Genomic DNA, 27,067 nt, shown 5'->3' with positions numbered 1-27,067 from the left:
AAGTCGTGACTCTCTCCAATCTCAACATAGCTTTGCACTGATGGCCACTGAGTGAAAACACTCACACCAGAAACCAATGAAACAATCACCTATGGGTAAACAATCTCAAACACATTCCACATGATCTAAAGACAGGAGAAACAAATGAGATAATTATTGTTTTCCTATTTCTCTGAGGGTTCTCAGCTTCCTTGGAGAAAATCCTGGGCGAAGGGATTTTTCAGAGAATGTGAATGCCACACATCCACATACAGCTCCTTGCTCCCTCCTTCACAGTGGCATGGGGGAGGGAATCAGGAAAGGGAAAGAACTCACAGGTTGAGATAAATATGGTTTAATAGGTTACGGAAAAACTGCGCACAAAAAAAGCAAAATAGGGGATCTATTCCACACTTGCCCCCTGCAGGTAGATGTTCAGACATCTTCAAGAAAGCACGGCTCCATGACATGTAATGGTGACTTGAAATGACAAATACTATCACTCCTGACATCCCCCACTCCTTCTTCCTCCAGCTTTATGTGCTGAGCACGATACCATATGGCCTGGGATATTCCCTGGGCCAGCTGTCCTGCCTGCGTCCCCTCCCAGCTCCTTGTACTCACCCAGACCACTCCCTGGTGGGTGGGGGTGAGATGCAAAAAAAAAAAGCCTTGATGCTGTGTAAACACTGCTCAGGATAACACCCCTGTGTTATCAACATCGTCTCAGCTCAAATCCAAAACTATGCCCATAGCAGCTACTAGGAAAAAAAAGTAACTCTACTCCAGCCTGAGGACGCTCAGCTCAGTAGTTTTCACAAAGTCTGGTTTCAGTAGCAAAATAAAATTCAGTTGGTCATGTTCTATATTGTCAGGTGCTGAAAATTGCACTAATTTATGACACTTTTCACTTTCGTTTTAGATTATAACAGTTATTTCAGAACAGCTTCTTCAGTATTTCCACTGTTCATGTCTTGACAAGCAATCAACAATCAAACCGCCTTTGCAGCTGTTCTCAATTGTAGGTTCTGATGGCCACAAGCAGCTGCATCAGGAAACCTCTTTCCTAAAGAGGTGTCAGAACTCTTTTCTTCTCTCCTGAATCACTGCAAACTGCTTCCAGAACCCTGCTACCACCAAGGGTAAGGCTACCTCCCAGCTTTGGGATTTCTCAGGAGTCTCAATACACAGCATCTTTTCTTAAACTCCAAGTTAATTTGGGAATGGGGTGATTCAGAGGGGTATTCCAATTACAAGAGTCTTCTAAAAAAATGGTGCAGTTCAGTGCCTCACTTCAGTTACTTTAAACACAGTATGCGTGCACATTTCTTCTTTTTTCTTTCCCCTGCATCCTGCATATTTTAGCCTTAAAACACCCCGGGTAGGAGCCGGTAGCGCACTACAGCAGTGTAGCACTTCCAGTCCTTCCCATACTTGCTGCTACAGCGGTGCTCGTCCCTGATGCAGCGGTGGGTGAGCAGGATGGTCATGTAAATGATGTAGAAGTAAGGCAGCAGGTGCTCAAAGCCACAAGCCAGGCAATAGGCTAGCGAGCCCATCAGGTCTCCTGTGTAGTTGAAATGACGTGCCCAGCCCCAGAATCCCGAGGTCATCAGCTTGCTGTAGTACTTGGTGCCATCCACAGACATGTAGGAGCATTCAATGTACTCTGGCTTCTTCCCCCAGATCCTGCAGTTGCCATTGGTGCGACGGAACAGGTCCTTCTGGTGGTTGGTCATTCTGAAGATGTAATAACCCAGCAAACCCAACATCAAGACCCCCATGGCATAATCTGTGCGTAGCTGGACGGGATGGTAAACCAAGTACAGACCCTGGGGAGCACAAAAAACAATCAGCTATTTACTTCCAACAGAGGCTCAGCATGCCAGATCAATTCCTTGAAACAAGAAGAGAGAAGTTGCAAGGATGCAAACTGGACAGAAGGAAAAACCCAAGGAACAAAACACAAACAAACCACCACTAACCATAAGACCCTCAACAAGGAGTAAAAAGAAAGGAGACTGAAACGATTTAGAAAAGTATGCAGACACAATTGTCAATGACAGAAACGAGCAAAAAGGAAGGGCAGGAGAGGAAAAGATGTCAAAGCCATGCCGGGACAGGAAGCCTTCCTACAGGAGAATTGGTACAAAGAATGTTGCAATGATTTCTCAACAGTGGGACTACACAGAAACATTTCAGGTACAATTAAACTTCTAGAAAGAATGTTTCAGGAAGGTTTCAATCCTGTTAGCCCAAATACACAGTGTACACATTTTTACCTGCAAAGTATAGAGGTAAGGCAACCAAACACAGTCTCCCCAGCCCAAATACCATCCAAAATGGTCATGGCAGATATCAATGGTTTTCAAGTACCAGGCTTCATTCCAAAAGAAGTCCAGAACATAAATACCCTGCAACATAATAATTTCACATTAATAACAGAGCACTGTCACCAGTTACCCTGTTTAACAGCATCAGCTTAATGTCTGTTCTGCCTTGTGATATGATCTCAAACTTGAAGTCCCATTGCTGAATGAGCTTATTTCAGGCCAGGAAAAATGCCTCAGTTTCATTTCCATGGAAGGAGTTTTTTTCTTACTTTCATACTGGCTTATTTCCCAACTTGTTTCTTAATTTCCTCCTCAGAATTTACCTGGAGGACATTGACAAGGATCATGGAGTTTGTCACTTCACCATGCAGCTCCTGTTGTTTGGCAGCAAAGGAGAGGTTGATAAGAGTCCAGGCCACAATCCCAGGGCGCCCATTGAAGAACAGCTTGAAATCAAACCACTTCCCTATTCGAGGGTTAAATTCAATCCCCATCATGTAGTCATAAAAGAAGTTGCCAGTGATTTTGCTGTAAAAAAAAAATTAGAAATGCACACAGTTGTATACAAATACAGCTAACTGCTACTCTGCCTACACAATTCAGATCAAGAATGTAGCGATAATAAAAATCATAAAACCATGTAACGTTGTGCAAGGTAACACAAACTGGCCCGACCAAAGTATTATATTAATAGACCTAAATTGTAGAATTTCAGAGGTGCCTGAGTTTACTCTTGGTAACACTTCTGAACAGTCTAACTATAACTATTTTTAGGATGGGTGTATCTGTGACATTGAGGCTGCCAGATCCATGGTGTGGAGCAAGAAACATAGGGGATGGTGCTAGTGAAGGAATGAATCACTGCCATACACTGGCCTAGCTCTCTGTGCCAGTAAAATATACTCGGTCATACAATTTATATATCTTATTTCTATTTAACAATTTTAATCTCTGATACCTAGTATTCTCTCACTACTAAAATCCACATACCAGTCTTTTGCATTAGTAGGGAAAAAGTAGCCTTTGATTATTGCAAAGGTGGACACTGCATATCCCAAGATATTGGCACACCACAGGAGAGGAATCCAGTTGTCAAAAATGATGGTAGGTGAGAAGAAGTGGAAGCAATAAGCATTTGCAAACCAAAGCACATGGCTAATGATCCACGCCTGAAGTCCATTTATTTCATATTTATTCACAGCACCTAAAATATGAAGAAAAAATGGAGTGTTAGTGACCCTACATTAATGCAGGTTTTAATTAATATGCACAGAATACACAGAAGCTCAATCAAGTGCTCATTAAATAACCTCTCTCTCCTCATTGCCCAGTTAAATACCTTGAAAGGTATTTAATTTTCTGAAAGTTCCATTAGACTCTGCTGTACCCATCAGGCTTTGTTGTACTGAGTTTTTCTCCTCACAAAACTGAATTTAGACTTTCCCCACAACTGACTAGAATAACAAGCCACCAGTAACAGTTCACATCACACATTTTGTCCAAGTCCCTTGGGTTAATGGAGCTTGAGCAGGTAAAACTACCTTGTCAAATACCAGCAATAGTCCACTGACAATATTAAGTACCAAAACTATCAACCAGTACTTTTCCATTGCTGGTGTGGTGCCTACCAGATCAAGACTTTTACCAATTATAAGAGATAGAAATGCTATAACTTATTCTAAAAGATGACCTAGATTGCTTTCTAGTTTTGTTTGAACTGAACATGTGAGGAAGGTGAGAGCATTTATGTCCATGTTTCCTCTGGTTACACATGGGTTATTAAAGACTCTAAGAACAGAAATACTTTAATTTCGGAAGATTACATGGTGTGCATGTATTCCAAGGAAGACCTTACCAGCAGGGGTGACAGCACCTTCTTGTACACCTCCCACATATCCAGGCAGAAATTTATGGCAGAAATCAGGAATGGACACATACAAAAACACCTAAAAGAGAGAGAATGCCTTCACAGTAAGTACAGACAAGACAAAATCCCTCAAAACACTATCCCTCACATATTAATACCAAATATAACATTTCTCCTAAGTTTCTAGTAAGTATTGGGTAAGACAAAATGGCAATATTTGCTGTTGTGCTTTTAGGCTAGTAATACATCTAAGCTACTCTACAGCTCTAAAGATGTATTCATGTAAGGCTGTCATCTTTTTTTGGTGGGGAGGCAGGACAGTTGGTAACTACATTCAGATCCTTGTCCTTTGATTTATTTCTTGTGTATTAATTTAAAACAAATGGATATTGTTGTTATACAGGTGCTTTTTCTTAAAAACCTCATTAAGGAATATGTCACACAAGAAATATTTTTGTATATTCCCATTATACTTATTTTCCAAGTACATAACAACTTGGAAATTGTGAAACACCAAAGAGTAAATGCCAGTGCAACCTTTGTGTAAAAGGATTCATCCAACACCTGTGGGAGAAAGCAGACACTGCATCCAGATCATAGCTCGGTAATGTACCTGGAAAGTGACCCAAAGGGAATAAATGGCAGCAGCCCTGTAGGTCAGCATGGGAGTCCTGTTCCAAATGTCAGACAGATGCTTATTCCCAGTCAGCAAGTCCAGGAGTGGATCAGTCAGAGAGCACTGGTACTGGTCACAGGACATGATGAAGTAATATACAATCAGCGGTGCAAACATCAGCAGGAAAAGGATGCTTGCCAAGGAAAACCAGTCCACCTCCCTGTAATCCAAAACAGAGCATTTTGTCTCCCCAGGTTTCAGACAGATGAATTACATCAGACAATTTTTTCAGTGCACCTTCTAGACTTAACTGGATGAAAACTGGAAATGTGTGCTTAAGGCACAGACATGTCTGGGGGTCAAACAGCCATAAAAAGCTCAGCAAGGAACATACTTTGCCACAAACTGCTCTAAAACTATGCTAGTTGATCAGAGCAAGAGATTAGACAAAAACTCCCCCGTCCAAACCAGACTTTTACTACAGACTTCACGTTTTTTGATGGCAATCATGGCTCTAACTGGTGGAGTATTCTGTTGGAAGTGATAATGGAATCCCAAGAGCATTATGCAAAGCTTGGAAACTTGGAAAAGACAGACCTTGGACAGCCATACGTTGGATTTCCTGTGCCGCTGCTGCTCCTCCCAGCTGCAGTACAATGCCCTACTAATACCTGCCCAACTCTTTGACAGCTGGGACATGAGTCATAAATCTTGCTGCAGCAGGACTTGTCAGCAGGGAAAGCCACAGATGCCAGAATGCCTGTTTTCCAAACCTCAGGAAATATTTATTTCCTTGAAAGAACCAGAAATTTGACCAATTTTTATGACTTGCTTTTCTTTTTTGCAAGAAGTGTGTTTTAACCCAAACCATCTGGAAAACTCTCTGCCTTAAAAAACCTGAAGAACTTTTCTTCAGCACCTGTTGCTACAGCAAATTACCCATGAGCTTTCTGGAGCTGAGCAACACAAAAAGCTGTTACTAACAGAGGGAAGTTTAAAAGGAATATAGCATTTCTAAGAGTAAGAATGAAGCAATTGGAAATACAAGGACTACTTGGGGTCATTGGCCTCTCTCACCATGCTCTCCCCCACTGGCCTTGAGATGTTTTAATATCATTTTGCATGTTTTGGTGTTTTCTTTCTTCAGCAAGTTTTTTCTCCTGATGGGCTGCCATGATGTCCTGTAGGAAAGAAAATATGAATCCCATTACTCCAGCTGGTTCTCAATAATTCCTATACCTCTACATGAGAATCACAAATAAATGTTACTAAAATCTATTACATAGACTGCAGACCACACAAAATTTAGGGGTGGAGGACAGGAAGCAAAAAACTTTCACCAATTAATTCCCTATAAACTTACATTCAGCAAAACCTAATCAAAACACTGATATCAAAGTAATCCATTAAACTTCTCACTAACTGGAAATTTCTTTTAAGATGCACAAATAATAAATCACTTACTACTTACATGTAGACATAAAAGGGAAAAAAAATGTTGCACCATATTGTCCTAAACCTTTGTAACTTAACTGCCTTTTTAAATTTGAGAAATTGTTACTGTTGTAACATTATTAGTAAGGGACTCTGTCAATTAGATACAGAGTCCTTGCTCCATATATGTCATTTACACCATAGAAAACAAGACATAATCCCATCTAAGTAAAAAAATCAGTGGGAATGGAGAATTATTTACTTGGCACCACTCAGCTATCTCTGTGGAACATGCACTGTAGCTTGCTTTCATTCTGATCAAACACTTGTTATGCTAAAGATCATCATCCTATAACTGGCACTATGGACTGACGTCCCAGCTCTACGTGTCTCATCACGGTGAACCCGATCCACTATCTGATGGATAATTATTCCATTAATCCATTACCCAATTAGTCCATATCTATAGACTGAGCCCGGCCCTACCCTCTGCATCCACCTTCTCCTGGGCAACCTGTTCCCACGACTGACCACAAAAAAACTCTCTCGCATCAAACCCCAATCTCCACTACCTCGCCTTTAGGCAAATTCCTTCAGTCCTCCCCCCATAGGTGCTTTTCAGAAGCGATGTGAGGCTCGCGGCTTCCCTTTGCCCAAACGGCTGCTCCCTTTCAGGCCGGATCCCAGACATGGTAAGGAACGAACGCACTCACCTGCAGGGCCGGAACCGCTCTCTCACCGAGGATCACTGACGGATCACTGATCAGGGATCACTGATCGGGCACCACTCTCGCTCCGCTCCCCACAGCCACCCCGGCTCCACATCTATCCCACCTGCGGCCCCTTCAGGCGACATCGGCCCCTCCGGGCCCCGCCCCCGCCCTCAGCCAATCCCCGGCGCGGCCCGCCCATTCAGCGGCTCCCCATTGGTGGCGCGCGCTCGTCCCATGGGCCGAGGAGCGCGAGGGTCGCGGGCCCCGCCCCCTGCCCAGGGGCCTGCGCTCCGCCGGCAGCGAGCGCGGATAAACCCCGGTGCGCCGATAAAGGGAGAATGGTGTCCAGGGAAATAGGTTACATCTGCACTTGGGTCACAGCATGGATCCCCTAAGCCAGACGGAGCCGCCTTGAGGCGTTACTAAGTTCTCCACATTGCACTGACCACTCTGTGCGATTTCCAATGGTCCCGCAGAAAAAGACCTGGGGGTGGTGGCCGAGAGCTGCTGCACACGAGCCCAGGTGGCCAAGGACAATGGCATCCTGTCATTGTCAGCAGTAGTGTGGCCAGCAGGACCAGGGCAGTGACTATCCCTGTGTTCTGGGCACCGCTGAGGCCCCACCTTGAATTGTGGAGTCAGTTTTGGGCACCGTAATTCAAGACATTGAGCTGCTGGAGTGTGTCCAGAGAAGGGAATGGACCTGGTGAAGGAAGGGGGGGGGGTGGCATTCTACAACTCCCTGAAGAGAGGCTGTAGCCTGAACCCTCAACTCCTAATTGACAAGCAACAAGTGAAGAGGAAATGGCCTCAAGTTGTGCCAAGGCCTGTTTAGATCAGAGATTAAAAAGTTTCTTCATGGAAAGTGTTGGCAGGCATTGGAACAGTCTGCCCAGGGTGGTGGTGGAGTCACCATTGCTGGAGGTAAAAGCCGTGTGTATGTGGTGCTTGGGGACATGCTTTAGTCCCAAGCTTTAGTGGTGTGCTCAGCAGTGCTGGATTAGTGGTTGGACTCAGTGATCTTACAGGTCTTTTCCAACCTAAATAATTCTGATTCTAGTACAGAAAGAAGGCTGCCCACGTGTAAGGCGGCTCACAGCAGCCAAATATGTCATGAGGGACATAAGAGAGGAGATTGGCTTTTGAAGGCACCCTGAGAGCTGCTGGGATGATGCTGAAATGAGAACAACACCCTATTCCAGTTACCTTCAGCACCCGAACTCTGAACTCGGTTTGAGGGACACTTCTTAAAAGAAGCTGCAGGGTAAAGAAACGGGCTACGGCTGCATTCCCGTTATCCAGGGCTCTGGGGAGATAAAACTGCGAAAGTGCGGAACGGCGTGCAGCATCACACGGCGTCGGAGGCACCACAGCGCGGGTGGGCAGCGGCTCTGCATGGAGCCCGTGCTTGGAGCACTGACGGTGCAGGGGCTGCTGCGGGTGCCGGAGCAGGAATCGGGAGAAGGAACCGTGAGAAGGGACCGGGAGGAGTGGCCGGAGGAGGAACCGGGAGGACGGACCGGGAGGAGTGGCCGGGAGGAGGGACCGGGAGGAGTGGCCGGAGGAGGAACCGAGAGGACGGACCGGGAGGAGTGGCCGGGAGGAGGGGCCGCAGCAGGGCCGGGAGGAGGGACCGGAGCAGGGACCGGCAGCCCCAGCCCGGCACCGCCCCGGAAGCAGCGCGGAAGGCGGCGGGGCCGTCATGGGCCGGGCGGTGACCGTGGCCACCTGCGCCCTGAACCAGTGGGCTCTAGACTTTGAGGGCAACTTGGAGAGGATTTTCAGAAGTGAGTGTCGAGATGGCTGGCTGGCTGCCCCCGGCCATTAGGAGCCTCTTGCCTCTCTCATTCCCTCCCTCCCTCCCACCGCGGGCGGCGCAGCGCAGCCCCTGTCTGTTTCACGCACTGCACTCCCAACACTTTTCCAGGTATCGACATCGCCAAGAGCAAAGGAGCCCGGTACCGGCTTGGGCCAGAGCTCGAAATCTGGTAAGGGCGCTTTGCTGGCTCTGCTTTGGTGCGATTCCAGTGAACTGTGCAAGAACAGTCGGGAAGAGCATTGGCCCCGAGGCGCTGCAGTGCCCAGAGCCGTGCTTGGAGCGTGCGGCCGTCAAAGGGGCAAAGAAAATCACTGTAGTGGTGAGCACAGGACTGGATCTCTTGTCTTGGAAACCTGACTGGAAGCGACAATTTTTAACCTATTTCAGTGAGTTTTCCTGCAGGGGAGCTGTAGTGCTTTGATTTCTGCCTGCTGTCCTGGAAGGAATATCATGGGGTGATATAGAACGCTGCAGAATTTTAAATGCTGTAAATAGGGATGGTGTTGACAGCACTGCTTGTTCATTTTCTATATAAATTACGTATGTGGGTGAAATTCTCCCTGTCTGAAGTAGTGTTGGTTCTTTGGCTCTGGTGCTCATCTTGCTGAATTTTTGGTTTCTCCTTGTTTCTATACACAGTGGGTATGGCTGCTCAGATCACTTTTATGAGTCTGACACACTCTTGCATTCGTTTCAAGTTCTGGAAAAGCTCTTGGAGTCTCCAGCTACTCAAGATATTATCTGTGATGTGGGAATGTAAGTTTATTTTGTTGTTGTAAACCTGTGATAAAGGCATAAGTCCTTAGGGAATACTGCTTGTGCCATGCTCTGGATAGCGAGGGCTCTGCACCGAACTCTCAAACGTATCTTAGGAACTGCACTGCTTTTCCCTTTTTAACTACCATGACCAGGATTGCAACATGCAGACACTTTCTAAAAGATAATCCTTCCAAAGATTGCCGGTGGCTAATCCTTCAAGAGAGAAATAGGATAATTGCAGTTATATATTACAGTTATATATTGGATAATTACAGTAATATATTGGAAATCTTAATGTCTCGTACTTATTGTCACAGGTCAGACTTTGTGTGAGGTGTGACTCAAAGGGTTTTATAAATTGACTGTCTTGTGGGAATGTGGGGGCTGTTTTCACTGACAGACAACATAAGTATATGTGAAACTCACTGAAGCCATTGTAAGCCTTGTGCTGACACACAAAGAAGGGTGATAAATTATATCTGTAAAATTAATGTGTTAGTATTGATATAATTGTGTAAAGCTGGTTTGATTTTGAACTGGGTTGGCAGTGTCACAGGAGGTCACATTTGATTAAATAACCTGGCCCAGCCATGGGGAATCTTCTGGTGTGCTGCTCATGTTCCTAAGGCTCAGGTAGCAGTTGATATATCTGAGATTGACACCACAGTCAGTAACTCAGATTTTTTCTAGCTACTACTTTAACTAAAAAATTAGAAGCTAAAACATCACATATTGTTTTGCTTGATTCCCTCCAGTGAGGTCTTCTGAATATTTTTGCAGTAAAGTAGATTCTGTAGCTTTTTATAATTTCATTTAATGAGTGTAGTCATTGCTGATTTTGGTTCTTATTTTCACAGGCCTGTTATGCACAGAAATGTTCGCTATAATTGTCGAGTGATCTTTTTAAATAAGTGAGTAGTTCTTGATATGTTTTGTGAGGTAACGCATTATCTTTTCACACACCAGTTTGGCCTTCAAGCAAGATTCTTCAGTGCTACTTAGAGGGATGGATTTATCTTCATATTTGCTAAATTCTGAGAGACAGCTAAGGTTTCTCATGATCTATTTTTTCTTTTCTGATTTGTGGAAACTGAATTCCCACTGCTTTCTGGAAAAGTTCAGAAAAACCCCTTGAGTCTGCAAGAAACTTTAAAAATGTTACATTATAAAAGAAGAAAAGAAGTTGTTCTTAATCAGTGTTCATATATAGGCTTGTTTGGCTGTACATCCTGTGTTAACCCAGTTTTTCTGTTTTGTTTTATTTAAGGAAGATTCTTCTGATCAGACCAAAAATATCACTGGCAAATTCAGGAAACTACAGGGAACTTAGATGGTTCTCCCCATGGAGCAAAGCAAGGTATTCTGGCAACTCTAGGAATTGTGTTAAAAAACACAGCTTGCTGTTTGCAGCCACAGCAGCAGGGTTGAAATATCTACAGCAAATACTCACTGGCTGCTACAGGGAGAGCAGCAGGACAGAGTCAGCCAAGCCACATGGTTGCAGCTTGGTTAGGAAGCTTATTGAGCAGTCAAACTCTGAGTTGCTGAGCTGGAGGAAAAAAAGTGGGGCTGCTTGATCCTTGATCCTACAGCCAGTGTAGAGTGTCATTTTCCTGGTGTGTGCTTTCTAAGAATGGCCAGCTCAGGACTGGAGGGGCTCTGTTTGTCTCCTGAGTGCTGCATCCCAGTCCTGAGCTGGCAAACACCGAAATGGATGAGCTCTGTCAGAACTTCTGCACTGAATGAAAGCTGCCTACTGTATGATGCTGCAGAACACACCTGGCACTCATCTCTGATGCTGTGCACTCCTCTTGTAGTCAGGGAATGTTTCCAGCTCCAGGGTCTCAGCAAAGCACTTCTGATCCTCCTCTGAGCCCCAGCTGGTTCTGCACTGCTTGTGTAGTAACCCTGCAAAAAGAGAAACTTGCACCTGGCATTTGCCTTGCATGGTGTGTTCTTTGTTAGCTCTGCTTTCTAGCCAGGATGGGGCATTCCTTACATTGCCTTTCTGAAGCACAGATGTTGCTATCTTAAAATGTTAGCATTTCTGATTAATTCCACAGAAAATATGAAGTTCGTTTTTTTTTCATTTTTTAAACACACACAGCCCTGTGCAACTGCAATAGAGTTTCTTTAACCAATGTTAGAAGGTGAAATGAGAACCAGTTTTTATGCTGTGATTTATGTAATGATGTATTCACAATCTCTTAACTTGATTTAGACATGTGGAGGAATATTTTCTGCCCAGGATAATTCAGGAAGTGACTGGACAGGTAAGCTGTTGTTTGTTTTTTTTTAATTTTGCATCTTCCAGATTCAGCAATTAACAACTGTAGTCTCCAAAATTCTGCTGCCAGTCGTGATTTAGATTCATATATTTCAGTGGTGGTTCTAAGTTGCATTAAATGACAGCATAATTTAACATTATTTATGTTAGTGTGTGGCAGCAAAGCAAGTAAATTTTAAATCTGCCTCAGTTATTTGTACATACAGAACCTCGATTGCCATATTTTGCACAATTTTGGTACTGAGTTTTTCTGTGCTTGAGACTAGAATTGAGTATGTGTTTTTAGGTTAAAAAAATTAAATTAAAAATCATTTAAACCTTATTTGCTCAGAAGGATCTAAAATTTATGCTAGTTCCCACTAAAGCATGAGTGTGATTTCTAGCAACAGACAGTCTCTGTTTTGTAGATTGTTTAATACCTGTCCTTAAGCAAAGCATTGGATCTGTAGACTACTGAAATAAAAACATGAAATTTCAATCAGTCCAGAAATTTGCATTTCAGAATTTTTTAATTTTTTTTTTAATCCGACTTGGTATAAAATGAAAGAAGGTATAATGTGATTGATATTGTGTCACTAATTTCACATAAGTAAGCACTCAAATTTATGTTTTCTTAAGATTTGCAGTTCAAGTTTTTGAATTGAACAGCTTATTCTACTGCATGTGTGTAAGAATGTTCTTGTTTTTCCTCAGGAAACTGTTCCTTTTGGGGATGCAGTGCTAGCGACCAAAGATACCTGCCTAGGAACAGAAATATGTGAAGAACTCTGGGCACCAAACAGGTAAAGGAGAAGAGGAAATAAAAAGTAATGTAAAACATACCCTGGAGCTGCCTGAATCAAATGTTTGTAGAGATCTGCTTATTATTCTTCTGTGTAATTTATCTTTCAGAAAGTGCCAGTAAGATAAAATATAATTAGGAGCAATACATACATCATGGGAAAGACCTCATTAGGCTAGGTGCAGGATGGCAAAGAAATGTTGGTTGTTAAACTAAATCAACTTGAAACAAGAAGGTAGGGAAGAAATACCAAAAACAAGCAGAATGAAAAGAGTGACCTAAGGAAATAAATGACAGGTAACTTTTGTGCTCACATTCCTGATACTTTTCCAAATCTTCCAGTTACATTGATTTCCTTGTAACTGCAGATGTGGTGTGTTGAAGATGCGATTTTTGTTTTTTAGTATTTCTTTCTTATGACATTGGAAAAAGAAAAAAAGCAGTAAAAATCTTCTCCTTGTAGTTCTGTTTTTGGATTTACTAAAAGACAAGGAAAATGGGACAACTGACTTTGCAGTGTATATCCATGTTACCCTTTCAGACCAAGATTATTCTCTCTTTCTTTGAGATCTGGCCTTCTATAGAGTAGAAGGCATTTTGTTTAGAATAGAGTGAGCAAAAGCCCTCCTGACCTCTGCAGCCACTGCTGGTCTTTGACAGAGGAGCTGGGCAATGCAAGAAAACAGATATTTTTGAAAGCCCTATCCTTGATTGAGCTAAGACATGCAGAAAACTGACAGTGACATAAATGTTTCTGTTTGTCAGTGATTTTTAATGACATTTGCGGTTTTCACAGCACAGTAGTGATTTATTTTTGTGCCTTTTGCTTTGACAGCCCTCACATTGAGATGGGACTTGATGGAGTGGAAATTTTCACCAACTCTTCTGGGAGTCACCACGTGCTGCGGAAGGCTCATGCCCGGGTGGATTTGGTGAATTCTGCCACAGCCAAGGTGTGTGTTTTTCTATTGGAAAGTTCTGTGTGTTTGAAAAATGATGAGAAGACACTTATTATTTGGTCTGTAATTCTATCTAACAGTGATAGGCACAAAAATAAAGCAATGAGTGTACATTACTCTGTGAAAAAGCTGCTTTGTCATTGTAGTTTAGCATGCTTTGCTTATATTTAACAGTATCTGCTCTCTCCTCTGATATCCAAACACAGCTTCTGTCATCACCTTCCTGCTTTTCCCAACCTCAGTTTGAACTCAGAATTTTAATTTAGAAGTGCAGCTCTCTCTGTTTGGGTTGAGGGAATGACTCTTGCTACTAAGAGACTCCTGTCAAGAGAGAATCCCAGCCATAAATCATTCACAATGTAAAGGGAGAGGAAATTTGTAAGGAGAGCAGGAGCAGAGAAGCAACATTTTGATTTTAAACATCCTGTCAGGTGCTACATTCTGAACAGCTTTTTTTTTTTTTTCTCTTTCCTGCATGTTTGTTTCTCTGGCAGAATGGTGGAATATATATTTTAGCAAACCAGAAAGGCTGTGATGGTGATCGTCTGTATTATGATGGCTGTGCAATGATTTCCATGAATGGAGAAACAGTTGCACAAGGATCCCAGTTCTCTCTGGATGATGTGGTAATGTATTCACCCCACAGCTGCTGGGACATTTATGCTCAACACTTCCAAACATTCCAGATTTAGGTCCATATCTCTAGACTAAGAAGGGTGTATTTTAATTATGCTATTCAACTACATCTGATTACCTACAGTAGCTCTCCTGCTTTTGTGATGAAGGAAGAACTCTCACAGTGGAAGAACTTCATGAAAACATTTTTGTATGCAATCACCATGAGGAGGAGAAACTCTGTTAATTGAGATTGTCTTATTTAAAGGAAGAAAGGGCAAAGGCTGCAATGTTCTAATTATGACCCAGTCTTGTGGGCACAAGGTTTCACTTTGATTTCAGAAAGTAGTAGATTTGTCATCTAGCTTTCCTCACATTATGTGCAAGCTCCATCTCTTTCCCCAGTAACGTTTCTTGCCTTTTCCTTTGCCACAGCTGTTGCTGTGGCATTTCTTGATGACACTTCTTTTGCCAAACATTGTTTATCTGTTTGTGTAGAGTGATCTAATATTAAAAGCCTTTCCACAGGAGGTGCTGGTTGCCACTCTGGACCTGGAGGATGTTCGAAGTTACAGAGCAGAGATTTCATCTCGTAACTTGGCGGTAAGAACTCTTTCTGTTTGCAAACTGTGCCAAGTTTGAATGGGTATTGGATATAAGAAGTATTTGCATGTCTTGATTTTCACAGTATCTTAGAGAGCTGGTTTTTTTTAAACTATGTTAAAATTGGTGTCTTCTGAATTCTTCTGTACTATTGCTTAGGCAAGTAAAGTGAATCCTTATCCCAGAGTAAAAGTGAACTTTGATCTGTCGTGTCCTGATGATTTAGCTGTTCCTACTTGTATGCCAATCCAGTGGAGACACCACAGTCCTGAGGAGGAGATCAGGTAATCGAATGCTGAATCTGTTGCTTGAAAATTATTTTGGTTTAAAAAAAAAAACAAAACTCAAAGAAAGAGATAAGATGTTATTCAGACATAAGTAAAGAAAATCTCTCATTGGAAGACCACAGTAAATATGTTGACTTGCCTTAGGTGTTATTCCCTAACCTTCTTAGAATAATCATGTTCTGTAATTTCAGCCTTGGACCTGCATGTTGGCTCTGGGACTATTTAAGGCGCAGCAAACAGGTAAGAACAACTGGGTTTGTTTTTCCCTTGCAATACACAACTTCTTTTGTGCCACAGGCACAATCCAAATTGTTTTCCTGTGCTGCTGGTAACCCAAACTGATGTTAGTCCAAGGTGCAAAGTTTGAGTTTTTCACTGGTAGCTCAGTCAGACTTAAAAATTGTATTCCAAGTGTGATTTCAGTATGCTCTGTGCACCTTTCCCTTAGGAATTGTGCTTTCCTAAGTGCAGCAAAGTGACATGAAGTTGTCGTTCAGTGTAATAGTAAAGTATATATGAAAAATATTATCCTTTTTTATTAGCATTTCTGTCTTACTAGAGGGTAAAGACAACTGGAATTTTTTCTAGGCAAAGGGTTTTACACTGACTGCTTATTTGATTACCCAGTTGACGAGAGTTTAGAGGAATTCCTCTGGGTGGTTTGTTCTGTTTTTCCTCAATAATACATAAGCCTTGAACAATATGAAGTCTTGAAAATACCTGTCATTCTTCTACAGGAGTGTGTTTCTGAGTGGTACAATACATATTTTTTTCCTTATTTTGTTATGTGGAACCTCTTCCTTGCTCTGTTTTGAAGGCAGGATTTCTCCTACCTCTGAGTGGTGGAATTGACAGCTCTGCTACAGCTTGCATAGTTTATTCCATGTGCCACCAGGTTTGCCTGGCAGTCAAGAATGGCAGTAAGTAAATCTATGTGTCTGGCCAGCTGTGTTTATTAATGGTTATGGATAAGTTAATATTAGCTGGGTGCTGTAGCTGCAAGAGCTTATTAATTGCAGACCCTTTTTTTGTCGTTCTAATGGTGTCCTTTGTATCTCTTCAGAAATTCCAGTAAAAATGTGTGTCCAAATTCAGATTCTCTGAATTGGCATAATAGTTTCTGGTTTGGGTTTAAGACCTGGATGTGGAACTCAGACTAGTTTCTGTCTAAACTATTGTTCAAATGTTGGCTGATGTAGTCTCCAGTTTATTCTGAGAATTTTCCCCTTCTGTTAAAAGCAGCACTACAAAGCATGGTTAGGAATGGTTTAAGTTCTTTAAGTTCTGGCTTTAAGCAGACTTCATGCTTTTAGCTAAGTCTTTGTGCATACTGGATCGTGTTTTCTATGAAAATTCTTCAGTAGATCTAAAGGATTTAACACTTCTGTGCTCAAAATCAGAAGAAAAATCAGCAATTCTTTTATTTGATAGATGAAATTTTTCTGGGAAGATAGATGTAGTAGTCTTATTTGTCATGGGCACTGTAAAGCTTGATTGGAATACAAGAGGCGTACAAGATATTTGCACATTTTGCAAAGGCAGGAGCACAATAATTTCCACTCCGGTTCTGTTTCTTCTGCTCTGTCCTCAGATGCAGATGTGCTGGCTGATACACGCAGGATTGTGAATGATGGGACCTACATCCCTGAGGATCCTCAGGAGTTCTGCAAGCGTGTCCTCACCACGTGCTACATGGCTAGTGAGAACTCCTCCCAGGATACCTGCAACAGGGCCAAGCTGCTGGCTGAGCAAATAGGCAGGTACAAGCTCAGAAGTGGCGGGAAAAAACCATCACGTTCTGCAAAGACTTACATCTAAAATGTTCTAAAAGGGGAAAAAAAATAAGAGAGGAATAGGAGGTGGGTTAAGTAGGAATGCTACAGATGTTATTACTAAAGTGTTAAAATGATGCCAGCTTAGAAGCATTTGGCAAAGGACATGCAATTTTGGAAACAGACTCTGAGAAGTGTTATTCTTTCCCAAGTTTCTTCCTACCAGATCTGAGATTTTAGCACCTTAAAACTTCATTTGATGGGTGGATTTTTGGTGGGTTTTTTTCTATTTTATCTAGTCAGATTGTGCTGGCTGAGTCACTTGTGCTTGAATTCTTCTCAGCTACCACATCAGCCTGAACATCGATGCAGCTGTGAAAGTTGTTGTGAAGATCTTCAGTGTGGTGACAGGTCGAACTCCCAAGTTTTTTGTCTATGGAGGGAGCAGCAGAGAGAGCCTGGCACTCCAGAATGTGCAGGTGTGTATCCTCTAGGCTGAATCACATCACACTCTTTTGGTTCTGTGGGCTTTGGGTTGATTTTTTTTATTTTCTAAACTAACCAACAACTCTGCTTTAGTTCCCGAGTGTTAGTTATCCTGTTTGATAGTTTTTGTTAATTTGAGGACTTGATCTTTCTCTGTTACTGGAGAAATCCAGCTGTTTGCTCTGGAAGCAAACATTGAATTCTTTGTCAGCTTTTTGGCAACAGGAGAAGTTTAGGTCACAGAGGAGTGTGGATATTTGCTTAACATTACCAACAGTTCTGCTGGAGCTGCATCCTAGGTTGGTTTGGCATCCTTACAAAAAGCTGAGTTTCAGAATGGGGACAAAAGCAATGTAAACTTTTTAGAAATGTTGTCTATTAGACTAGAGAGATTTATTTACTCTACAAAAGGATATGGTTTATCTGCATGCTTCATCCATCATGGATCCTTGTTAGTGCTATCAGAGGTAGCAAATGGCAACTACTCCCCAATTTGCAGTTGGCCAGGAGAAACTTCCTCAGTCTGTGGCAGTAGTACTGAACTGTAGTACTGGTACTGAACCTGGATTTCCTGACTGTGTTCAGCAATTTCTCCACAAGACTATCCTTCTTGCAGTCATGCTTGGTCACCCTAATTCTTTAAGATTTTCTAATCTTTCTGATATTTACATTCTTGTAACTAACCTTCTCACACATTTTCTGTAAATAACTCATTGTTTTGCATTCTTTTATAAGAGAAATGTGATAGACTGTTAGTTTGTCCAGTGTCATTGGAGAGGTGACACTGTCACCCTCCAATCCACTGTCACTTTTAGAAAACTATAAATGTTAAAGTCAGAAAATAATCTTCCTTTTCTCTTCACCTTGAGAGCAGCAGTGTGCGCTTGTGTTCTTTCATGTCCTGTAGTGACAAAAAATGCTTACCCTGCCCAAATTTTGTTCTTCATGAGCTTGTTTAGACAATTGATTAATAAAAGTGTCTGGGGAGAAATCACTCTGCTATGTAAATTTTGCTTTCCTTTTCATTTTTCTCTGCAGGCTAGAATAAGAATGGTCCTTGCCTACCTGTTTGCTCAGCTGACACTGTGGGCTCGTGGGATGCCAGGGGGACTGCTGGTGCTGGGAACAGCCAATGTGGATGAAAGGTTGGTGAAAATTGGGAATCCAAACCCACGTGTAACAGGTCACTGTCATTTCCTGCAACTCTACCAAATACCTCTGTAGATTATGCTCAGAAGAGGTAACAACCTAAGAATGCACTGGTAACAGTGAAATTAATGAAAATAGGTAAATCAGCTTGAATGGGAAATTGTGTATTTTTCAGAGGTTTAGCCAAAGTATTGCTATAGCATTTCCCATAAAATGCTGTTTTCAGTAGAGCTTACCTATGCATTCACTAGGCTAACTTCCCAATTTGTTGAATTTTCAATTACTGTATTAGGAATGAAGATGTGAACTTTTAGCTGAAAAAGCACACCTTAAAATCTGGAGTACTGATAGTAGAGCTGGTATCTGAAGATTAAAGCAATCCCTGTAAGATTGTGGGAGTGGTAACCTCTAAAGCTGTGGGAGTACTGTGTGCTGGTTGTGTGGGTGTTTTGAGATCTGAGATTGTTTTAATTAGTCATCACAGTATTTTAATTGTTTTGAACATATTGCCTCAACATGGATAGTTTTGCAGTGCTTTATGATTGTTTAAAGTATCATCTTCTGGAAATGTCATGGCTTTAGGATAGCCCTGCTGCAGTTAAACATGTTGCCCTTTAGGTGTAAATATGTTACTAATCTGCAGTTTGTTTCTCCCTTTCTTTATGCTACATATAAATTCTCTATAGTGTCAAGGGTTATATATTATGGTGCAGTTACATTATTATTAACTGTTGCTGTATAAAATTTCCTGTTTTGCTCAGTCTCCGTGGTTACTTGACCAAGTACGACTGCTCCAGTGCTGATATCAACCCCATTGGTGGCATCAGCAAGACTGATTTGAAGAGCTTCATTCAGTACTGCATTGAAAACTTCCAGCTCACAGCCCTCAGGAGGTGAGCAATGATTCAGTGACTGTGTTTGTTCATTCTACTGGAGGAACTGTCTGAGCCAGGTGCTTCATTTTTTGGGATGAAGTGCTGTTTTAACAAACCAACACTGATAAGACTGCATGGAATCCATGTTTCTCCTTTTCCCTCTCCCTTTCAGTATAATGTCAGCTCCACCCACTGCAGAGTTGGAGCCCCTGGTGGATGGACAAGTGGCTCAAACTGATGAGGTAATGTGGTGTTGTTGGGTCCGCAGGACGAGGTGAGAGATGAGAATTTGGCCCCATGTTCTCAGAAGGCTGATTTATTATATTATGATATTATATTCAAAAAATTATATACTAAAACTATATTAAATACAGAGAAAGGATACAAACAGAGGGCTGGAAAAGAATGATAATAAAAACCCATGACAGACTTGGTGAGTCTGACACAGCTGGCTGGGATTGGTCATTAATTAAAAACAATTCACATGGAACCAATCAAAGATGCACCTGTTGGTAAGCAACTTCAAGACCACATTCCAAGCAATCAAATAATTATTGTTGACATTTCCTTTCTGAGGCTTCTCAAGAGAAAAATCCTGGCAAAGGGATTTTTCAGAAAATATTATGGTAACAAGGTAATAGTGAGCAGTGCCATTAAAATGCTTAGCCTTACCCCAAAGTCTGGGGTTTGTCCCATAGCTCTTGTTTACTCCTGTATGTAACCATGCTTACTGACAGGTGGGTTATAACCAGTCTTAAAGCTGTCAACAAGGCATTAGTTCCCCACACCTGCCCTATCTGTGTTGACAATAGTTTCCAAAACAGCAAATTAACATTTTTGAATTATTTTAGGTTTCTTGGCACTTAAAAGAATGGGTGTTGTAAAATGCAATTTATTTTATGTTTTTTTTTACTATTACAAGAAAGTCAGGGCCTTACCGCTATGAAAATGACTGGTGGCAAAGCACTCTTCTCCCCACATCCTTTTCTTTGCTATCACTTTGAAAAGGAGAGGACTGATAAAATGGCCTCTGTAGCCTCCAATCTCCCAATTCAGAGAAATACCAGTGTTTTTTTTATTTCTGCTCATAGTATTACTATGTCTTTTTGATATTGACAATATCATTTTGGTGTTTCTTTGATTTAACTGGATTATTTTAATTGCTCTATGAAAGTATTCATTAAAATTTGCATAGTTAAGATTTTCTTTGACTTTCTGTGTGCGTTTTCAGGCAGATATGGGGATGACATATGCAGAGCTCTCAATCTATGGGAAATTAAGGAAAATTGGAAAGGCTGGACCATACAGTATGTTCTGTAAGCTGATTGATATATGGAAGGAAATTTTTACTCCAAGAGAGGTAATAACAAAACCAAAGAGAAAAAAAAATCAAGTAGTTTAATGCTTTGGCCAAAATAGAGCATGTTTGGAGAAAGGTCAGGTTCTTTTTAACTGAAAGTAATAGTTTCATTATTTTGTGTTTAGAGATTATTCTGCAGGTGCAGCAGAGTATGCTGGAAAAGCTGGCCTGAATCTCTTAAATGGAGCTTGTTGTCTCATGCTGCAAATTGCTAAAACATTTGTTAATTGAGTAATTTGAAAACAATTACTTCAGAATTATACCTTGGGGAAAATTGTTCTCTAAAATACAGATGACCAACTACTCTTGAAGCCTTTGGTTATGTGTTCTGAGACAAAAAATGTCTCTTGTTTTGAAAGAATATTTAGACCATGTAAAAGTAGAAAACAGTCTCCAAAACGCTGTGCTCCTCTCAGTTTTTAAATTAAAATACTAAGAAACTTCATCTGGTTAAAAGCTACATTCTTTGTACACCAGGTGGCATCCAAGGTTAAGCATTTCTTCAGGATGTATTCAGTCAACAGGCACAAAATGACCACCCTCACTCCTTCCTACCACGCTGAAAACTACAGTCCAGAGGACAACCGCTTCGACCTGAGGCCTTTCCTCTACAACAGCTCGTGGTCCTGGCAGTTCAGGTGTATAGACAAACAGGTAAATGCCTTCTGACAAGCAGGTAAATGCCTTCTGCTTCTGGAATGATTTTGCATTTAAATTATTCAAATTGGGTCAAGCCCAGTTCCAGTGAATCTCAGGAAAAGACAACTAACACATAGGGTAGCAGTTATTACAGAAATAACTGTGATTGTTCTTTTCACATAACCGTGAGGTGAAATCCCCTGATTTCAGTGTAGGCTGTTTAGGTTCTTTTTTTGTCATACTGCTATGAAAGCAAGAACAAGAAAAAATAAAAGAATACGTGTACTGAGGACTGAAAGTAATAGGTGTACCCAGACTCGTGAAGTTCTGTGCTAATGGGAGAAACAAGCTTTTGTGTTTTGGTTTCAGTTCAGGACCTGTCTGAAGGGATCTGCTTAATTGCAGAATTAAGACTTGATCCACGTCAGTGTGAGGAGAGCAAGTGTAAGAGGCAGCAATTCACTGTGAGTGCTTCTCCCAGCTGCTTCTGCAGCAATTCCTTTTTTGAATCTCAAGTTAGCTGACTCACAAATTCATGTTTGCTCAAACACAGCAGCATTAATGGTACCATGCTCAGTTTGAGCACTGAGATGTGGAGGGGCCCAGGCAATTATTGAAACCATGCTTTACTTTTTATAGTTTTTAGCCACCCCTTCAAACTTATTTTTAATGTCTCTTTTGTGGCACAAATGCTGGGGTGAAGAATTTTAGCACCTTGAAGTTTTTCTGGCAGAGATTTTACGCCCCAGTTGCTTTTAAGAATATGTTTATACATGTAATAAAATACTAATTCCTTCATCTGTGAAATGCCAGACATGTTGTAATAGTATTTTAATACCTTGAAACCTGGGATAAATGCTACCATGTGCAGTACTTAATTGTAAAATAGTATAGTGAGGGATTTTTACATCACATTGGACTTTTTCCCACTGAAGTCCAGGACAAAAGTTATTTTGGTCTCAGTGGGAGTCTGGGAAAATGTTTTTGTAGGGTCTGGACCAAAATGTAATTATTTTATGCTTACAGTAAATGTGATTAAGATCTTTTAATGGTGCAGATATTCTTACATTCTCTAACTAGATTTGTATGTAATAGCAGTTGTGCTCTGTAAGGGTAGTGGTCATTGCAATTTATTCCTGGGAACCAGGAGTCAAGTTTAGGGAAGATTTTATTGTGTAGATTAGAGTAACCTGAACTGATAGCTCCTGCAGCTCTTTGCAAGATTGGAAAATGATAACTTGCAGTGGTTTGAGTCAAATCTGCCCTATTCAAGAAAAGGAATATAGGAAGAGTTTCTTCTTACTGAAGGCGTTCAGCACAATTGTAATTCTGAAGAGAATCACTCTCTAGGACAGTGTGCCACTGATGATTCTGCTCCTGGGACTCAATCTGCACTTAAAATTTTTCTAGCATAGTAACAGGACGGTGAAAATATGGCATAAACTTGACATGAACCCCACCTTTAGTTAGGTAATGCCAAGTTTTCCTGTAGGAGAGTCATGTTACAGCTCAAGCTCATTTGTGAATGGAAATAAGTTGGAGTGCTAATGATAGAGAAATCTGTTGGATTTGTAGAAAGTACTTTTCTGCTTTGCATGTAGTCAAGCCAGTTTAGTTATCCACTCATTTTTAGTGCAAAATGCCCTTTGCATTTGCTGTAGAAGGAACAGGGGTAAAAGGAATTTAAGATCATAATTTAAGATCATTTGCTGGGAATTACGAGATTTGCTCTTAGAATCTTCGTGTCATTCTGCTCTACCTGGCTAAGGGGGTTTAGAACAACCCTAGGAACTCTGTAACTTCTGCCTTGGAGCTGTGTCTGAACTAAAGGATTTGTGGTCAGAGCAAAAATGATGCACTTCCAGGTGCCAAAATATTCACTGGGATTTTAATAGCTGCCACAATTTGAAGGAACTGTGATGCAGCTCCTTCAGATTTGCCAGAAGAAAGCTGGCAAATCTGCCTGCAAGGACGAGATATCTGCAGGCCATCCTCTGCTTTTTCCAGTGTTACACCACAAGATTAGCTGCATTTGGTCAAACCAAAAGATTTATTCGCTTCATAAAAACCTGATCTTTGTGTGTCTCTTTTACAACCAGTGGGAGATGTTGATGGAAGAAGCAGCTTATTTTTGCTACTGAATTGGTTTCTTTTTTACATGCAGGTATCCAAGCTAGAAAAAAAGGAAGGAATTTCTGTAGTTGAAGATGTGGACTGACTTCCTGTCTTTTTTAACTGTGGTAATTAATTTGCCAAACAGAATGTTCAAAACTGGATTATATTGTGATAATGAGCAGGGATAACCTGCTTAACAGTTCTTGAGCTGACTGTTGTAATCAATTCTTTTAATTGACTCCCTGTTTTACTCCCAATATACTTAAACTGTAGTTTGGCTAAGGGATCATTAAGGATCTCCTTCAACTTCTTGAGTTAATTGCCTTTAATTTAAGAACTCACCTTACTTTGCAATAAACTTGTCATTTTGTCATGCTAATTGACTCAGTTCTTATTCTACATGTTTTGTTATTTACCTGGCACTGGCTTTGTAAACTGGTCCAGTGTTTTGAGTGGCCACAAAGTCAAACTCTGTAAGTTGTTGGAGGCATGTCTGTCTTGAAGCAGATGGATGATCTTCATGTTAGTGGGGTCGAATTTAGAGTTTAACTTCTTGTTTCCTTTGAATGTTGCAGAATGAAGTATAAAACCAGTGTCCTCTGAGCTCAATTAGAGTGTTACCCACATCCATTTTTAACTTCATGTCTTCAAACTGATCTTTTCCATTTGTTCAGTGTCGTGGAGCAATAAAAAAGGATGGGTTTGTTCCTTTGTCTGAGGCCCTTTTCTGCCTTTTCATTTAATGTTTAGCTGTTCCCATTTCTTTTTTAAAGTTTGATTTGAAAGGTGCACTTCTCATAGAGAAAACAAGAAATGCATTTCTGCAGTTCTAGGCAAACAATATTCTTAACTGCAGCAACAGGAGAGCTCAGGCCCAGTGAGACTTCTGTTGAAATAGTCTTATATTGTGCTAGCAGAAAATGTCTGCTAAAAAGGGCACATTCTCCACATTTGTTTTCTACAATTCAGGAGTTGATTCACTTGGAGTTAAAGATGCTTCAGGAAGAATGGAAAACCCCAGCTGTGATTTGCCTTCCTTCACAGTTAGTTGGACACTTCCAATTCCAGCTATAGGGAGTGGATGAATTCTGAAGAGAAGTTCAAAAATTTGTTGTGTATTTGAAGACTTCTTATTTCTTTGTTTCCTTTGGAAGCTACTGGTTTCTCTTTCTGGACAATCACAGAAGAGGAAAGAGGAAACATTTGCTTTCATTCAAATAAAAAATAAGAGCACAAAACCACAATATTTACATATGTCTGCTGTGTTGTTACAGTTAGCATTGTTACCCAATCTATTTCAGACACTTTTCTTTTTTAGCAATTGCATTTACAGCACATGTACAAATTGCATTTTATTTCTTACCTGCTAATGCTGTACCAGGTCACTCCTATTTGCCTTTTACTATCCAGAAATTTTTACTGTTGCCTCTAGTTTGACTGTTATCAACACTTAGCTCCAATGTTATCAGTGCATTGTTGCCTACTGAGAATGGGAAATAATTCTAACATCTAGCTGATGATGTTCACTTTTTACTGGAGACTACTTGTATTTGGTTTGTGTGGCCAGGTTTTAGTGGCCGGGGGGGGTACAGAAGTGGCTTCTTTGAGAAGCTCCTGCAAGCTTCCTGCAGCAGAGGCAGAGCTAATCCCAGCTGGCTCCAGGATGGACCAAGGCCAAGCCAACCAGTGATGGGAGTAATGCCTCTGATAACAGAATTTAAGAAGGAAAAAAGGTGTTGTGCAAAAGTAATTGCAGCCAGGGAAGAGCAGGGTGAGAAGATGTGAGTGGAACAGCGCTGCAGACACCCAGGTCAGGGCAGAAGGAGGAGCTGGAGCTGAGATTCCCCTGCAGCCCCTGGTGAGGCAGCTGTGACCCTGCAGGCAATGGAGGGAGGACACAGGGATACACAGATCCACCTGCAGCCCATTGAGGAGCCCACACCAGAGCAGGGGGATGCCCAAAGGAGCATGTGAAGCGCGTGCTGGAGCAGGGTCCTGCCAGGGACCTGTGGCAAGGGGAGCCCATGCTGGAGCAGGATCCTGGCAGGACTTTTGGCACTGCAGCAAACCCACAACAGGCTGTTCCTGAAGAACTGCAGCCGGTGGGAAGGACTCGCATTGGAAAAGTTTGTGGAGGACTGTTCTCTGTGGGAGGGAAACCCCCAGGCTGAAGGAGAGGAAGGACTCATTGCCCTGAGGAGGAAGCAGTGGCAGAAGCAATGAGAACTGACCATAACCCCATACTCTACCTCACTACACCAGTGAGGGAGAGGGGTAGAAAATCAGGAATAAGTTTAAGCCCAAGAAGGAGGGAGAGCTGGGTTGTCTTTAGGATTAGCTTTATTTCTCATTATCCTGTTTCGTTATGATTGGTAATAAATTAAAATACTTTTGCTATGAAAATTCTGTTTTGCCTATGACGATATTCAGTGAGTGACCTCTCCCTGCCCTTAATTCATATTTTCTCTCCATGTCCAACTGAGGAAGGGAGTGATGGAGCAGCCCAGGTCAATCCATTGCACAACAATATAAAGATAACATCAAAGAGTTTTTGTTTTTATCTTCAGCTGGGTCTTACCCTGACTTATTTGGAAGTCAGTGTTAAACTTATTTTTTGACTAAACAGTGGTGCAGGTGAAAGCAAAGGCTACCCCATTGCTCTTTATCAAACATATATCAAATTATACATGTTCCTCTCAGAGTTAAATAAAGGTGGCCCTTAGAGACCAATCAATTTTTTGTCATTTGGCTGAATTTGATTATGAGCTTGTTGATTTCCCTACATAGCACCAGCTACCACCAGAAAGAGAGCTGGCCTATCACACACCATTGTCCACAGTGAACATTGCTCCCTGGTCCATGATTTTATTTGCAATTCAACTAGTTCTTACAACTAAGAGTCACCTTATAACAGTCTTGACTAGTAAATGTGTAAAATATTCACTGAAGTAAAGAGCACTCCGTTCGATTAACTAAATGTAGCTTTCAATTAAAGAGCAAAGGATGCGTCTACTTTTACTTGCCAGGCTAGAATACTAAAATGAGGGATTGATACGCTCTCGTGTTCATCATTATGCTGCCACAGATCCCAGTATGCGGCAGAAAAGCGCTGGCAAATTGGCCTGATGCTTCTTTTGAAATTGCAGCTTTATGAAATTGACCAGGGGAAGGGCGTGTGAATGGGAGCGTGAGAAAAGCGGGCGAGTAGCAAAAGTGAAGCATCTTTAACAGTGAAAGCAACATGAGTGACATTCACGGCTGCTCATGGAATGTCAAGGTGATTAAATACAAATTAAGTACTTTCTGCAATCAGGGATGTGGACGGTTTTTTAGGACTGTGATTTATGCGGGAAGCTGCCCCTCAGCTGCCCTGAGGCACGCAGCCAGGAGCCTGCAACCAGCCTGAGGCAAAAATGTGGAACACCTTATCGGGGATGTATTTTTTAAAGCCCATAATTGACGTGTGGGATGTGAAAACGCGACACTTTCCCCCCCACACCCCGCATGCTCCAGTACCCCAGGGACGGGCGGGAAATGGCGCGCAGGGCGCCAACGCCGGGGCAGCGCCGGGCCCGGCGGGAGGAGCCCTGCGGGCCGCGGCTCCCGCTCTCCCTCGCAG

At 41.8% G+C, this 27,067-nt stretch overlaps 2 protein-coding genes across 3 annotated transcripts; one reads left to right on the top strand and one right to left on the bottom strand.

The window, feature by feature from the left end:
* Positions 1–318: 318 nt before the first annotated feature.
* DHCR7 (7-dehydrocholesterol reductase) lies at positions 319–7,095 on the bottom strand. Its single transcript, XM_064715530.1, has 8 exons — positions 6,943–7,095; positions 5,873–5,976; positions 4,793–5,015; positions 4,168–4,258; positions 3,303–3,516; positions 2,636–2,840; positions 2,262–2,393; positions 319–1,811 (listed from the first exon to the last, which is right to left on the bottom strand). Exons 2-8 carry the CDS (start codon positions 5,968–5,970, stop codon positions 1,347–1,349), a joined length of 1,428 nt encoding a protein of 475 aa, XP_064571600.1. The 5' UTR covers positions 5,971–5,976; positions 6,943–7,095; the 3' UTR covers positions 319–1,346.
* A 1,462-nt stretch (positions 7,096–8,557) lies between these two features.
* On the top strand, positions 8,558–23,827 carry NADSYN1 (NAD synthetase 1). Of its 2 annotated transcripts, none has more exons than XM_064715527.1 (21): positions 8,558–8,729; positions 8,870–8,930; positions 9,401–9,517; positions 10,378–10,431; positions 10,788–10,877; positions 11,742–11,793; positions 12,501–12,589; positions 13,424–13,541; positions 14,042–14,173; positions 14,691–14,765; positions 14,925–15,049; positions 15,244–15,292; positions 15,870–15,972; positions 16,644–16,812; positions 17,168–17,303; positions 18,349–18,455; positions 19,221–19,352; positions 19,507–19,576; positions 20,566–20,694; positions 21,172–21,348; positions 23,498–23,827. In XM_064715527.1, the coding sequence occupies exons 1-21, from the start codon at positions 8,645–8,647 to the stop codon at positions 23,549–23,551; spliced, it is 2,124 nt and encodes a 707-aa protein (XP_064571597.1). In that variant the 5' UTR covers positions 8,558–8,644; the 3' UTR covers positions 23,552–23,827. The 2 variants fall into 2 exon arrangements, with proteins under 2 accessions (XP_064571597.1, XP_064571598.1); XM_064715528.1 differs by lacking the exon at positions 23,498–23,827 and adding an exon at positions 21,703–21,804 and having other exon boundaries at positions 8,594–8,729.
* The last annotated feature ends 3,240 nt before the right edge of the window (positions 23,828–27,067 follow it).

Source organism: Zonotrichia leucophrys, chromosome 5 (assembly GCF_028769735.1).
Source record: "Zonotrichia leucophrys gambelii isolate GWCS_2022_RI chromosome 5, RI_Zleu_2.0, whole genome shotgun sequence".
NCBI lineage: Eukaryota > Metazoa > Chordata > Aves > Passeriformes > Passerellidae > Zonotrichia > Zonotrichia leucophrys.
Note: the sequence above shows the minus strand (reverse complement) of the source record. Positions and strands in the feature narration are given on the sequence as shown.